The 13,012-nt window shown below is 35.8% G+C and overlaps 1 protein-coding gene across 1 annotated transcript in view; it reads right to left on the bottom strand.

The window, feature by feature from the left end:
- LOC150105771 (sister chromatid cohesion protein PDS5 homolog B-like) overlaps positions 1 to 13,012 on the bottom strand; it is a 699,562-nt gene that overhangs the window by 502,512 nt on the left and 184,038 nt on the right. The window contains exon 8 of the mRNA XM_090394553.1: positions 8,724 to 8,864. Coding sequence (XP_090250679.1) covers positions 8,724 to 8,864 — 141 coding nt within the window. The remainder of the gene's footprint in view (positions 1 to 8,723; positions 8,865 to 13,012) is intronic.

Genomic DNA, 13,012 nt, shown 5'->3' with positions numbered 1-13,012 from the left:
AGTATAAATTATGGAGACTACAGCCATGTTATGAATAATTACTTTAATTTACTGATGTTTCAACTGTCATATTAAGGTAACATATATATATATATGTTACGGTTAAAGTGATAAATCCGGTTATTATTAATAATAACCGGTTAAAGTGAATAATTTACGAGAATTAATCACTTTAACCGGTTAAAGTGAATAATTCCTAGAGGAGTCTGGCAAATGTTAGGTTAGGTTAGTTTAGGTTATAATGATTTCTAACCAATGAAGGTTAGGTTAGGTTAGTTTATAATGATTTCTGATTTCATTGAGTGCAAAAGAAATACTTTCCTTACTTTTTTCATTATAAACTAATCTAACCTAAGCTGTTATAATTTCTATTATGAATGAAAACCTATATACAAAACCTATAAACATGTTTTTATTACATTTCCCAGACTCCTCTAGGAATTATTCACTTTAACCGGTTAAAGTGATTAATTCTAATTATTAATAATAACCGGATTTATCACTTTAACCATAACATATATACAAAGACAAGCGATATTCTATTTATAACATCATCAGAGAATAAATTCATATAGATAGTTTTAATACAGCAGAAGTGGTGGCCTAATCCATTATTTAATTATTTAACAAGAGTGTTATATTAGAGATACGATCCTAGATTGCTTTCAGTCCTAATTATAATTAACTCTTAGACCAAAAGGTTAAGTGGGTAGAATATGTGTCACACATATTATTGGCATTTTTAAACCACCATTATTGTTAAGATTAGGGTGGTTGATAAGAATTTCACAGACCCCCTTAAATTTATGCTCATGTCATTTTGGTATGATGTAAACAACAGGTGCCTTGTCAATTCTATGTAGATTATTCAGGGAATGATCAGAAAGGCCAGATTTGCTATTGTTATTATATTTAATTATAATCCTCCCATGGGCATGGATGTTTGTGATTGTCTTTGATGGACATCACGGATTGCTAAAGGAATATCACATTTCAGGTATCCACTTACTTACTTACTTGATTGTCTTTGATGGACATCACGGATTGCTAAAGGAATATCACATTTCAGCTATCCACTTACTTACTTACTATAGTACGTTCATTACACAAAGAGGATGCATACGTGACGTGATTCCTAAGTTTTAGGACTTGAGTTATTGCATGGACAGTACTGGAGCAATCTATTGGCAAACATGCTAAGTAATATCAACTAATGTCTAAATCTCCAGAAAGTGGGGTTTGTTTACAATCAAATAATGTGTGAGTTATGTTAATACAGTGTAAAGTGCTTTTTCTTTGTACACCATGGATATGAAAAATGAATAGAATTGTGATTAAAATTTTGTTTTAAAGTGGATCTTTCTGCTACAGAAATCCTTGAGGCTAATGAGTGCACATCAAGTGATACATCAATCATCACCACCACCAAAATCTATGAAACATCATGAACATCTATCTCTAATCCATATTATTTTACTAATAAGGTGTCACACCTTTTGACTACATGTATATGTGAAATGTGTCACTTCTGCATTACTTCAACCTTGGTATTTCTTCTGGGACTGGCTCCCTCTGATGACACCTCAATAAAGGTCAAAACCAGTCTGGATAGTGGTCCTTCCCTTAATGCATCATATCATACAAGTCTCTAAAGATGTGTGTACTTTGCATTGTGGAATACAACAGCAACTGATATGAAGTCATTAGCCTATATTGATAAGTAACCCAGGTTGTAAAGATACTTAACGCTTCACTCATACACATTGTTCGCTTACGCTTGGACAAAGGATTAAACCAACAATATAATTTATTAGCATCTTTAATATATAATATAACCAAGAGGAAAAAATATGAATGTTTTTTATGTTAAAGAAATGAAATTACAAAGTGTGAGCTGCATCAAGAACAATTTCCCATCGTGGGGGAGGAGGGGGGGTGATAACTCATGTACATTAGATCTATTCAAATTATGTTACTATAACAAGGCTTCTCGGCTTTCTTCATATTCCTGTCTCATAAGAAAATGATTTTGTTCCAGACATAACTTATTTTTAACAGTATTAACAACACCAAACAAACTATTTTATAAAAATATGTTTATTAACTTGCTTATACTGCAGTGATTTTCAACTCAGCATCTTCAATTCACAGGACAGCATGTATACACAACAGTGAGTAAAAGAAAATGATTTTGTTCCAGACATAACTTATTTTTAACAGTATTAACAACACCAAACAAACTATTTTATAAAAATATGTTTATTAACTTGCTTATACTGCAGTGATTTTCAACTCAGCATCTTCAATTCACAGGACAGCATGTATACACAACAGTGAGTAATCGAAACAATACAAACTGTAAACAGACAAAGGATCTAAACTCCTAATTTGGCACTCTAAAATGTTATATATAAAAAAAAAAAAAACTATGTGGGAGTTGTTCTTACAATAACAGTCTCCCAAATTTTTGGCAAATTAATACACTCAATATTTGTTCAGGTACAACATTGACATGATGGTACAACATGACAAAATTTCATGCCGGCTGGGGCGTCGCCCGGTTAAACAAGGCCCCCGTTGTTTTTGCCAGGGAACCAGGGCGAACAGCGAAAAGTCAGCTACTGGAACAAATCTGAAAACAAACCCCAACTCAACATCACCAGAGTTAAAGATCGGTACTATCAACGTAAGAAGCCTGAATGGCAAAGAAATGGAGCTAGCTGAGGAATTAGATAAGTACCAGATCGACATAATAGGGGTGACTGAAACAAAAAAGACCAAAACTGGTGAGATCTTTCTGAGCAATAAATACAAAATGTTATATTCAGGCAATAACAATCAAGGAAAAGAAGGAGTAGCCATAGTATTCAACACAAAATACGAGGCTAATCTTCTTGAATGGCAGTCAGTCTCAAGTAGAGTAATGTGGGCAAATATGAGAATGGGGAACTGGACAATGAGACTTATTTGTGCCTATGGTCCCACAGAAGGTTCTACTAAGGTAGAAGTGGAGGAATTTTTTGAGGCTTTAGAAAAAGCAACTGACACAATGAAAAAGGAAAAGTTGGTCCTTGTTGGGGATCTAAATAGTAGAGTAGGAAATGATTGTGAGACATACAAAAATATTTTGGGAAAATTTGGAGAAAAGAGCAAAGCTAATAACAATGGCAAATATCTGTTGGATTTCTGCTCAGGACATGGACTGGTTATTACTAACACCATGTTCCAACATAAAAATGTGCACAAATTCACATGGAGAGAAGAGGCTAGGAATAAGAAAAGTCTCATTGACTATGTTATTGTTGATAGTGATGTTTTCTCCCTGGTGCAGGACACCAGAGTGTACAGAGGATTTGAAATTGGAAGTGATCACTATTTAGTCTTGAGCAGGATAAAATTGAATTTCATATTGAAAAGAATAACATGTAAGAAAGTTTTAAAGCGAATAAAAGTTGAGCAGCTCTCAGATGTAAACTGTAGACTAAAATACAGAAATATTATTGAAAAGAAAATGAAAGAGTTTGAGAACAGGAATCAAACCTTGGAGATTCAGTGGCAAACTCTAAAGGAAACATTGATTGATTCTGCCAGAGAGGCATGTGGTGAGGTTGTGTGCAAAGATAAAAAAATCAGAACTCCCTGGTGGACACAGGAAGTTAAAGAGACAGTGAAGGAAAAGAAGAAAGCATATCAAAAGTTCCTGGCAAATAAGTCAGCTTTTACTCTTACAGAATACAGAGACAAATGTAAGAAAGCTAAACAGTGTGTAAAACTAGCTAAACAAAAGTCATGGGAGGACTTTGGCAAGAATATAGAAAATAAATATCAAGAAGGTGGCAAAATATTCTGGAGGTTGTTGAAGAAGCTTAGGAATGGAGGAAAGAGTGCTGTAAAAGGAATTAGAGATGATAAAGGTGAAATGAAAACAGGAGAAAAATATATCCTTGAAGTATGGAGTAATTACTTTGAAAAACTGCTAAATGAAACAAGCAGTGATGACAGCACAGTGATAAAAAACACTGACCAGGCATGCAGTCAGGAATACATATCCATACTTGAAGTAGAAAAAGCCATCAAAGGCTTGAAATGTGGAAAGGCAGCAGGAGTAGATGATATTCGACCAGAAATGCTGAAGTATGGTGGTATAAGAGTCTTACAGTGGCTGCACTGCATAGTTCAGAAAGCCTGGACAGAGGGACGAATTCCCGATGATTGGAGTAGAGCTCTCATAGTACCCATATATAAAAAGGGAAATAAAACTGAATGTGAGAATTACAGAGGTATTTCCCTACTGAGTGTTCCTGGCAAGATCTATGCAAGTATACTTGAGAAACGGTTGAGAAGAATTGTGGAAGAAAAGCTTGGTGAAGAACAAGCTGGATTCAGGCCAAATAGAGGCTGTCAGGATCAGATCTTCACTTTACGACAAATAGTCGAGAAAGCATGGGAATATAACAAAGATCTGTATTTAAGTTTTGTCGATTTGGAAAAGGCATATGACAAGGTGCCAAGAGAGAAGCTATTCAATACGCTGCAGTTATATGGTGTCAATGGGGCATTATATCAAGCAATACTTAGTCTTTATTTGAGTTGTGAGTCTGCAGTTAGAATTGAAGGAAGTACAGGAAGATGGTTTAATGTTAAATCTGGTGTGAGACAAGGATGTACGTTATCCCCTCTGTTATTCATTATCTATATGGATCACATTATGAAGGAATGTGGTATTAAACCTGATATCAAAATTGGAGATGTTAATGTCAGCTCTTTGCTTTATGCGGATGATGTTATACTTCTAAATAAATCGGCTACAAGTCTGCAAGATTCTCTGACTAAATTCAATTGTTGTTGTAATAGATATGGTATGAAGGTCAGCAATAAAAAGACAAAGACAATGAAAATAGGCAGAATCATTGAAAATGTCAACTGTGTTGTGAATGGAAAACCTGTGGAACAAGTAAAACATTTCAGCTACTTAGGCACAATTTTTACTGAAGATGGTAAACTAAATATAGAAATAGACAACAGAATCAGCAAAGCTGGTATCGTGGGAAGTCAATTGAATAAATTCATATGGAATAAGAAAGAAATTAGTCGGAACACTAAATTAGCTGTATACAAGACCGTGTTCAAACCAATTTTAACTTATGGATCTGAGAGCTGGGTCAGAAGTAAAACACTTGACCAAAGACTAGAGACCGCAGATATGAGAGTCCTGAGAAAGATTAGAGGCGTGAACAGATGGCATCAATGGCAATATCATATTAAAAATGAGGATATTAGGAAAGAACTTGACATTGTCAGCATCCAGGAATGCGTTAGCAGAGCTAATCTCAGATGGTATGGTCACTTAAATAGAATGGGAGAGGAAAGATTAGCAAAACAAGTGTTCTCTGCCAGGTTGGCAGGAAAACGACCCAGAGGAAGACCAAGATATAGGTGGATTGATACGGTACAAAGTGCCTTAGACGATAGAAATATAAGATCTGATAATGTTGGAGTCTTGACAAGTAACAGACTGATTTGGAGGAAAATTGTAGATAGGAAGTTAGTAATGATGTAATTTTTTCATGTAGTACTGTCATATCCTGTACACCCCTTGAGGGTACATGGCAGGAATTTGATGATGATGATGATGATGATGATGATATTTGTTCAGGTTAGGAGAATTCTTCATAGCCATGGCTGACTCAAAAAATAATCTTTCTGATCTGTAACAACTTTGAAATAGCACATTCGTTTTCATCCATCTAACCCTGTGTGAAGGGGGGGGGGGGTATACAAAGCATGGTCTGCCAGTCCCGACTTGCAATAATAATGGCAGCGAATGTATTTTTTTATGTTCTCCAAAAGGTGAATTCTAACAGATCTTCCTGTCTGCTCGAGTCACAATCACAAGGAACTTCATAGACTCTAGGATATGATAGAGGGTGAAGTTTATCCTTAGGAGAGGTGATCAGAGTTGCTAATTTAACATGAGGATTGAATGTGGTGCAAATGACATTTTATTAGTACTTTGGCTAGCATTTCTGATATTTCTCTGACATAGGAAATAGGAATGGTAATATTTTTTTCTTGTGTATCAGAGGAGGAGAAGTAAATGGGGGCTGTGTAGTATTTTATCTATTTTGTACGAATTGTATCATTGGCCAAGAAAGTATGGTGCAGATATTTGAGTTCTGTGAACAGAGCTGTATCATTAGAACAAATGGCTCTAGCTCTGTGTGTAAGTGTTTTTAAAACCATACTGTTGGGCTGAATGATGATGTATTTGTTTATGTAGGTATCTTCCTGTGAGTGTTGGCTTTCTATAAATGGAAAAAGATGGTAGTCATCCATCTGAAAGGCAGGTGACTAACGTGTCAAGAAAAAAATACTTACCACAGCTACATACAAGCCTGTGGTTATGCTTTATTGATAATGTGTTTTCCATTTGGTCTCCCATAGACAAGAATCTTTGGATGCTTTTGTCACCTACCTAAAAAGCCAACACACCAAAATTTACTTCACAGTTGAGAAAGAATCTAATAACTGTTTACCTATTATTGACATATTAGTCACCCCCCCCCCTTTCAGATGGATCACTATCTCTTTCCATTTACAGAAAGCTAACACATGCTGTTGTCATATAAAGAGCACTTTTGTGCTAGTCTTTCTTCTGTGTGAACTCAAGAAACAGTAAAAGTTCATTAGGAGGCAAGAAACTAACATTCCAGGAATTTTGTACACAAAGGATAATAACTGTTGGCTAATGAAGATTAAAAGGAAGCTGTGGAGCAAATGTGTTTTTCATGTTGTTTGAAGTTGTAGTTTGAAGAATATACTGGCACTTGCATACCTAAGTAGTTGATATGATGTTATATATTTGTGTTATTTGTAAATTAAAGATTTTTATTTTGGTCAAAAAGTGTTTGATGATTTAATCTCTTAATGGGTTTGGGTTTAATGAGTTCATAGGTTAATTTAAGAGGGTAAGCTACATATGAGATATCATAGAATACCTATCTACGTGCAAGTTAGATTTGGAGTATTGTTTCAGTGTTCTCATTCAATTTTGAAGAGTTTTAAACCATTTGGAATATGTGTAGAGAGAAGTAAATATATACACCACACTCCCACATACGCACACACCCATATTATACAGTGGAAGACTACAGGAGGTATGTGATCCATGTTCCATGTAAAGAAGGAGGTGATTTGCCTTCATCATCTATGTAGGTATTGGATGAGAATAATGATGCCAGGAGATTGGTCTTATCTTTTGTTGATATTGCAATGTTACCATTTGGATAAGAAGAAGATGGAAGCACAGAAGGACAAAAGTTATGCCCAATGGCTTTTGTGAGGGCCAACTACCATCGGCACATGTTGTGCGTTTTCTACTTTTAGCCCGATCAACATCAGACAGTTGTCTCGATAGTGGTTATGTGCATTTCATTGTAGCTTGTGATTAAAGCTGGGGTTTTTGTCTCTAGCTGTCTATAATAAGTTCTTTTTTTTTTCCCTTTTCTTGGACCACCCTGGCACACATTTTGGAAACCATTGATATACAGAATGGGAATTTTGAACAAAGTGAGCAATGAAAACCTCCATCTAAACATGGGTCATTTCCTTAACAGATTGCAAAAAGTAACTGGATCTGAAGAATGGAAATAGTAGTCTGACCAAGGAAAAGAGGAGTAAAAGTCATAGAGACTTTTACTTCCCACTTGGAGTTGTAATGCCAAATATAAGGTTGTGAATACCTGGAAAAAAAAAAAAAAAACATTCCACAAGAGATGACACTTGGATGAAATTGTGATCTAAATTACCAAGAGGAGAAGTCACTTCAACATTGTACTTGTAAGGAGAACTAATTAAAAGACCCAGAGTATTACTCAAATAAGAAGTTAAGGAGGTCATAATGATTTTCAAAATTCAGGGAATGGTTGAGACAGCAGGTGAAGGCAGGACATAATGAGGCAGGAAAAATCTTAAGCCACACAAGATAAAAAAAAAAATAAATGAATAAAAAAAAAAGGTGGGGGGGGGGGGGGAATCAAGATAAGAGATTCTCTGGAAAGGAATGTTAGAGCTATGACAGAAAATTCTTTTATCATTTAATATAAGTGTTCAAGGACATGCCCACACTTAATTTAAATTTGTCACATAACTTGATTCGTTTTGTAATTTATTCACTTGATTTTGCTCAGTGAACCTAGGAGGTGTGTGTGCGCGCGCATGCACGCGCGCTGTATATAACACTACTGTATTGCAAAAATGTTTCAGAGTGTAACATTTCTCAGTTTAAGTAAAGGATATCAGAAATTAATCATGGAATTAGGAGCTCTTTGCACACTGGAAATGTAAATTTAAAGAAAGGTATGAACTTGCAAGAATAATTTCAAATGATATATGAACGGAAGTGTTTACAATGAAGATGAACAATGCTAAATTATAACAATCAAGCAATTTACAAGGCTTTCTTTACACTTACATAAGTAATATTATGGATGATGAGCCACTCATCAGATTTTTTTAAGCATCCTATCAAATAAATTGTTTCATTATAAAAATAATATTTCAAAGTGATAAATCATATTAGAAATAATAATCAAATGGTTACTTAAACTTTATTCAAGTACATATGAAATTATGATGACAGGTGAAATACTGCATGGAACACATTTAATTTTGCTTTAATAAACAGATAAATGCACAATATAACAGGCTAAAATTTATCTCACCTTCAATTTCACTTCAAGCTGTGGCAACACAGCAACTAACATGCTCGGGCAAATTTGATATACTTCATATATGAGATCATATAAATGATGAGCAACTTCACTCTGAGATGTTTTGCCCAAGACCAGAGCATTATTAAAAAACTAAAAAAAAAAAAAAAAATTATATATATATATATATATATAACACAAATTATAATCTTTTTTCTTTAATCTGCTTGTAGATATAATTTGTCATATGATCCAGTTTCAAAAATTAAACATTAAAACTGTTAATATTAACATTTTTAATTTGGAATAACATGGGCTATCATAATTTTCTATATATATATATATGTGTGTATTTCTATATATTTTTTATCTACATAAATAGATAGATAGCCAAAAAACTCAGCATACATTGAATGGCTGAAGTTAAAAACTCCAAACTCTCACTCAGCTTATATAACAACCCATTGCAAACTCCAAAAATCATTGATAAATCCCAAGCAACCTCTGTAATGGCCAGATGCACTAAGCTTACCTCTTGTTCATGGACATAACTTCTGCCTGTCCATGCTTTCAACTCTTTCACATCTTGATGTAATAATGGCAACATCTATGTTTTTGATATATCTAAATATATTTTTTGTCTGTGAAAATACTAGTGGTGGTAGTGGGTGGTACATGGCATTGGTGTAGATGATGATGTAGTTCGTTGTAGTTGTAGTGGTGGAGATGGAGAGTTGTAGAGTAGGTACCTTTCCTCGATGAGTCTTTGGACTCCCTGGAAGTGTCAAGTAATAATAATAATAATCATATGGCAGGCCTCTTGGCATCACTTTCCTCCAACTCTGTTTAGATGACCAAGTCAAATCTCCTTCCATTACACCAATAATTATCCGCAGCATGTTTCCTCTAATCTTTCATCAGAAGGACATCAGAAAAACATTCAATGGCATTGATACTAAACAATCTCCTGGCACCGATGGTATTCCTCCACTTGTACTAAAAGCTTCTGCTCCAGAACTAATACTATCTTGTATCACCTCTACAAGCTGTTATACTCATCTGGCATCTATCCAACAGCTGAGAAGCAAACTTTCAAATAGCTTGTTCCCATAAAGGAAAATAAAAGTCAACCATCAAACTACCATCCTGCTCTCATTTTAATACTCTTGAAAATAATGGGAAAGGTCATCAATAGCCAACTGTTTTGCTACTCAGAGACTTACAAATTACTTAGTAATTATCCATATGGATTCTGCCATTTACAGAACATCTAGTTAATCTTACTCACATTTGGACACAAGTCACGGAAAAGTTTGGAGAAACTCTGCTCACTTATGTGAGCAGATCACTAGCTTTCTCTCCAGTTGTTTATTGCAGGTGTCATGGTGGATGGTTTCCTTTCATTACATTTTTCAGTAGATGCTGGAGTACCAATGGGCTCTGTGCTTTCATCTACACTCTTCTTACTATACATCAATAATATTACTTCTCTGACATCCAATCTTATTCATAGCTTTGCTGATGACAGTACTCACAATTCAATAATTTCCTTTATAAACTTTAGTTAAATTTTTTTTGCATTAATGTTTGTAGTACAGTTGCATTAATTTGCCAACAATGTGGGAGACAATCATTCTGAGAGCCAATAGCCTGACATCTGACTTTTTTGACAGATATTCTGAAAAGAAGTCACAGAGGGTGGCCCATAGAATGTGCCATGTTAGGACATTCATTCTCTTTCAGTTAAAATTTGAATTGTTTCTAAAGATTAAGTTTAATGTGGATACTTATGACAGTTATAATCTGTATGCTGAAGATGCTGGTGAAAAACCAGCAAAACATTAGTAAATTCAATGAAAATTTTTTGCTATCTTAGTGTGGTTTATACAGAACTATTACACTTTAAATACACTAATACAAGGAGCTGTTGAAAGTTTATTTTTCACTTGGTTAGACTATAATAAATTTAGTTTAATCCTTTATTCAAGTGTGAGCAAACAAAGTGTATGCCTGAAAGTATCTTCAGGACTTGGGTAAGGTGGTACAACACTGGGAAACTCGTTGCAAAGATGGATCAAGCTAACATCACTTCTATCTCAGTATCTCCCATAATGCAAAACCCATCTCCTTGCGGATATGTCTAATGCTATGCATTAAGAGAAGGGCCACTACCCAGACTAGTTTCGACCTTTATTGAGGTCTCTTCAGTGGGAGCCAGGCCCAAGTGGAGATACCAGGCAGAAGCATTAGCAAGGTCATCTCTATAGGAGATTATAGGCGTTGCCAAACAGTGTGCCACCTTTTTAATAAATTACTCTCGATTTACCCCGGTGTTGTACCACCAGTACTGAAGATACTTTCAGGAGCAAACTTTGTTTGCTCACACTTGGATAAAGGATTAAACTAAATTTATTATAATACAAGGAGCATTCCATGGGGAAGTAGTTTTTGGCACTGGTCAGTTCATCTTGGGCAAAAGTTGTTGACATTAGTGCAACATGGCTGACAGAAGATGGTATACAGTAGTTAGTGGGACAGAATTTGAAGGGTATGGTATTTTCAGGGATGGGAGAGAGAAAAGAATGGTGGTGGTGGTGGTGGGGGGGTATTAACAGCTGATAAACTGCAACCAAAGAAAGTAGGAGTTAGAGTACAGGCTAGTGAAAATAACACATTTGAGAGCAATCTGGTGTGGGAAAGCAGAACAAAATAAACAGTTGATTGTTGACCAGAGGATGTAAAGGATGATGGGAGAGTATGAATTGGTAAATAAGCTCAATAAGTGGAGGACAGCTATTATTATTGGGGGACTTTGACTACTGAAACAGATTAGAAGGAGGAAAGAACAAATGGGAAGAAGGAAAAGGAATTTATGCAGTTACTGAGAAATAATTATCATAGGCAGCAGGTGATGGAATGTACTAAGGGTTTGATGGTGCTAAATCTAGTAAATGTATCAGAGAATTTGTCAATAACCAATATAACTGCATTGTCACCAATCAGTGAGAGTGATCATATGGTATTAATCTAGGAAGTGGCTAAATGTGGAATTTTCAGTTAAAGAAAGGGGTATACACTGCTTAGAAAGAAGTCAACAGACACCAAAGTATGAGGAATAAACATCATGGCATCCATCTCAATAAGATGTAAGACTTCTTTTCACTGTGATGACCACAGCAATCCTATGAGACATACTTAGAGATCAATGAGAATTTTGGACATTCTTCATGTAGTGAGTTGCTTGACTGTTGTGGGGCAGATATCTCTTGAATTCACTTGACGTAACAATTCATCCAACAGGTGTTTCAACATGGTTGAGATCAGAGCTCTGTGAAGGCCAGTCGTGTGGTGATTATGTTCATGTCCACAAACCATGCAGTTACAGCAGCAGCCTTATGATGTGGTGCATTGTTTTGCTAAAAGAGACAATGGTCAGTTCCATAGAAATGCAACAAAGTAGGAAGCACTGCAGTGTCCAGAATGCTTAGAAATTTCTCGGAGTAATGATTATGGCACCACAAACAGAGGTCAGAGGCCAAATCAGGAAAATCAGGACCGTACCATCACACCACCACCTCTGAATTTCATAGTTGGAGCTATGCACTCTGGTAAGAGACATTCACTAGGCATCCATCAAATCCACACACACACACACACACACACACACATTCAACTGCCAGGGAGAGGGCGTAGTGTGATTCATCGCTCAATAATATAACTTAACAACCATAACATCGCACTATGCAAGCTCTTGGCATCACTGAAGCTGACACTGCCTGTTGGATTGGATAATGTGATCCTACCATAGAAATGGTAGGACCAAAATGATGAGCCTCCGTAGTTTAGTTGGTATAGATAAAAGCATGTGATCGGAAAGACCTGGGTTCGATTCCCGATGATGTTGAGGAACTTTTCTGAACTGGTTCTTGAGTCAGTCGATCTCTGGCATGGGCATGTGGTTTTTTCTCCTGAAAACTCAGGTTTTTTGTCCAATAAACTCAAGAAAATGGACCATAGACCCCACTATTTTCAGACGGTAAACAGTGTTAGGATTTGGGACCACGAGATGGCAGCATATATCAGCAGCCTTTCACCAGCTGCTGTGTATATTAGTCTTGGGCCAACTACCTCTGATTGGTTACTGGTGGAGATTCAACTTTCCCACTCAATCTCCAAAATGTTAGGTCTAAAACGGCCTCACTTTCTTCCTACATGGGAATAAAAAAGGGGTTAATTGTTTTTTTTTTTTTTTTTTTTTTTTTTTGCCGGCCTGGTTGGCCGAATGGTTAGCTTTATAGTAT

This window comes from Typopeltis vanoorti, chromosome 6 (assembly GCF_054136105.1).
Source record: "Typopeltis vanoorti isolate ZY-2024b chromosome 6, IOZ_Tvanoo_1.0, whole genome shotgun sequence".
In the NCBI taxonomy this organism is placed as follows: Eukaryota; Metazoa; Arthropoda; class Arachnida; order Uropygi; family Thelyphonidae; genus Typopeltis; species Typopeltis vanoorti.
The sequence above is the reverse complement of the archived record's forward strand: the minus strand, read 5'-3'. Positions and strand labels throughout refer to the sequence as shown.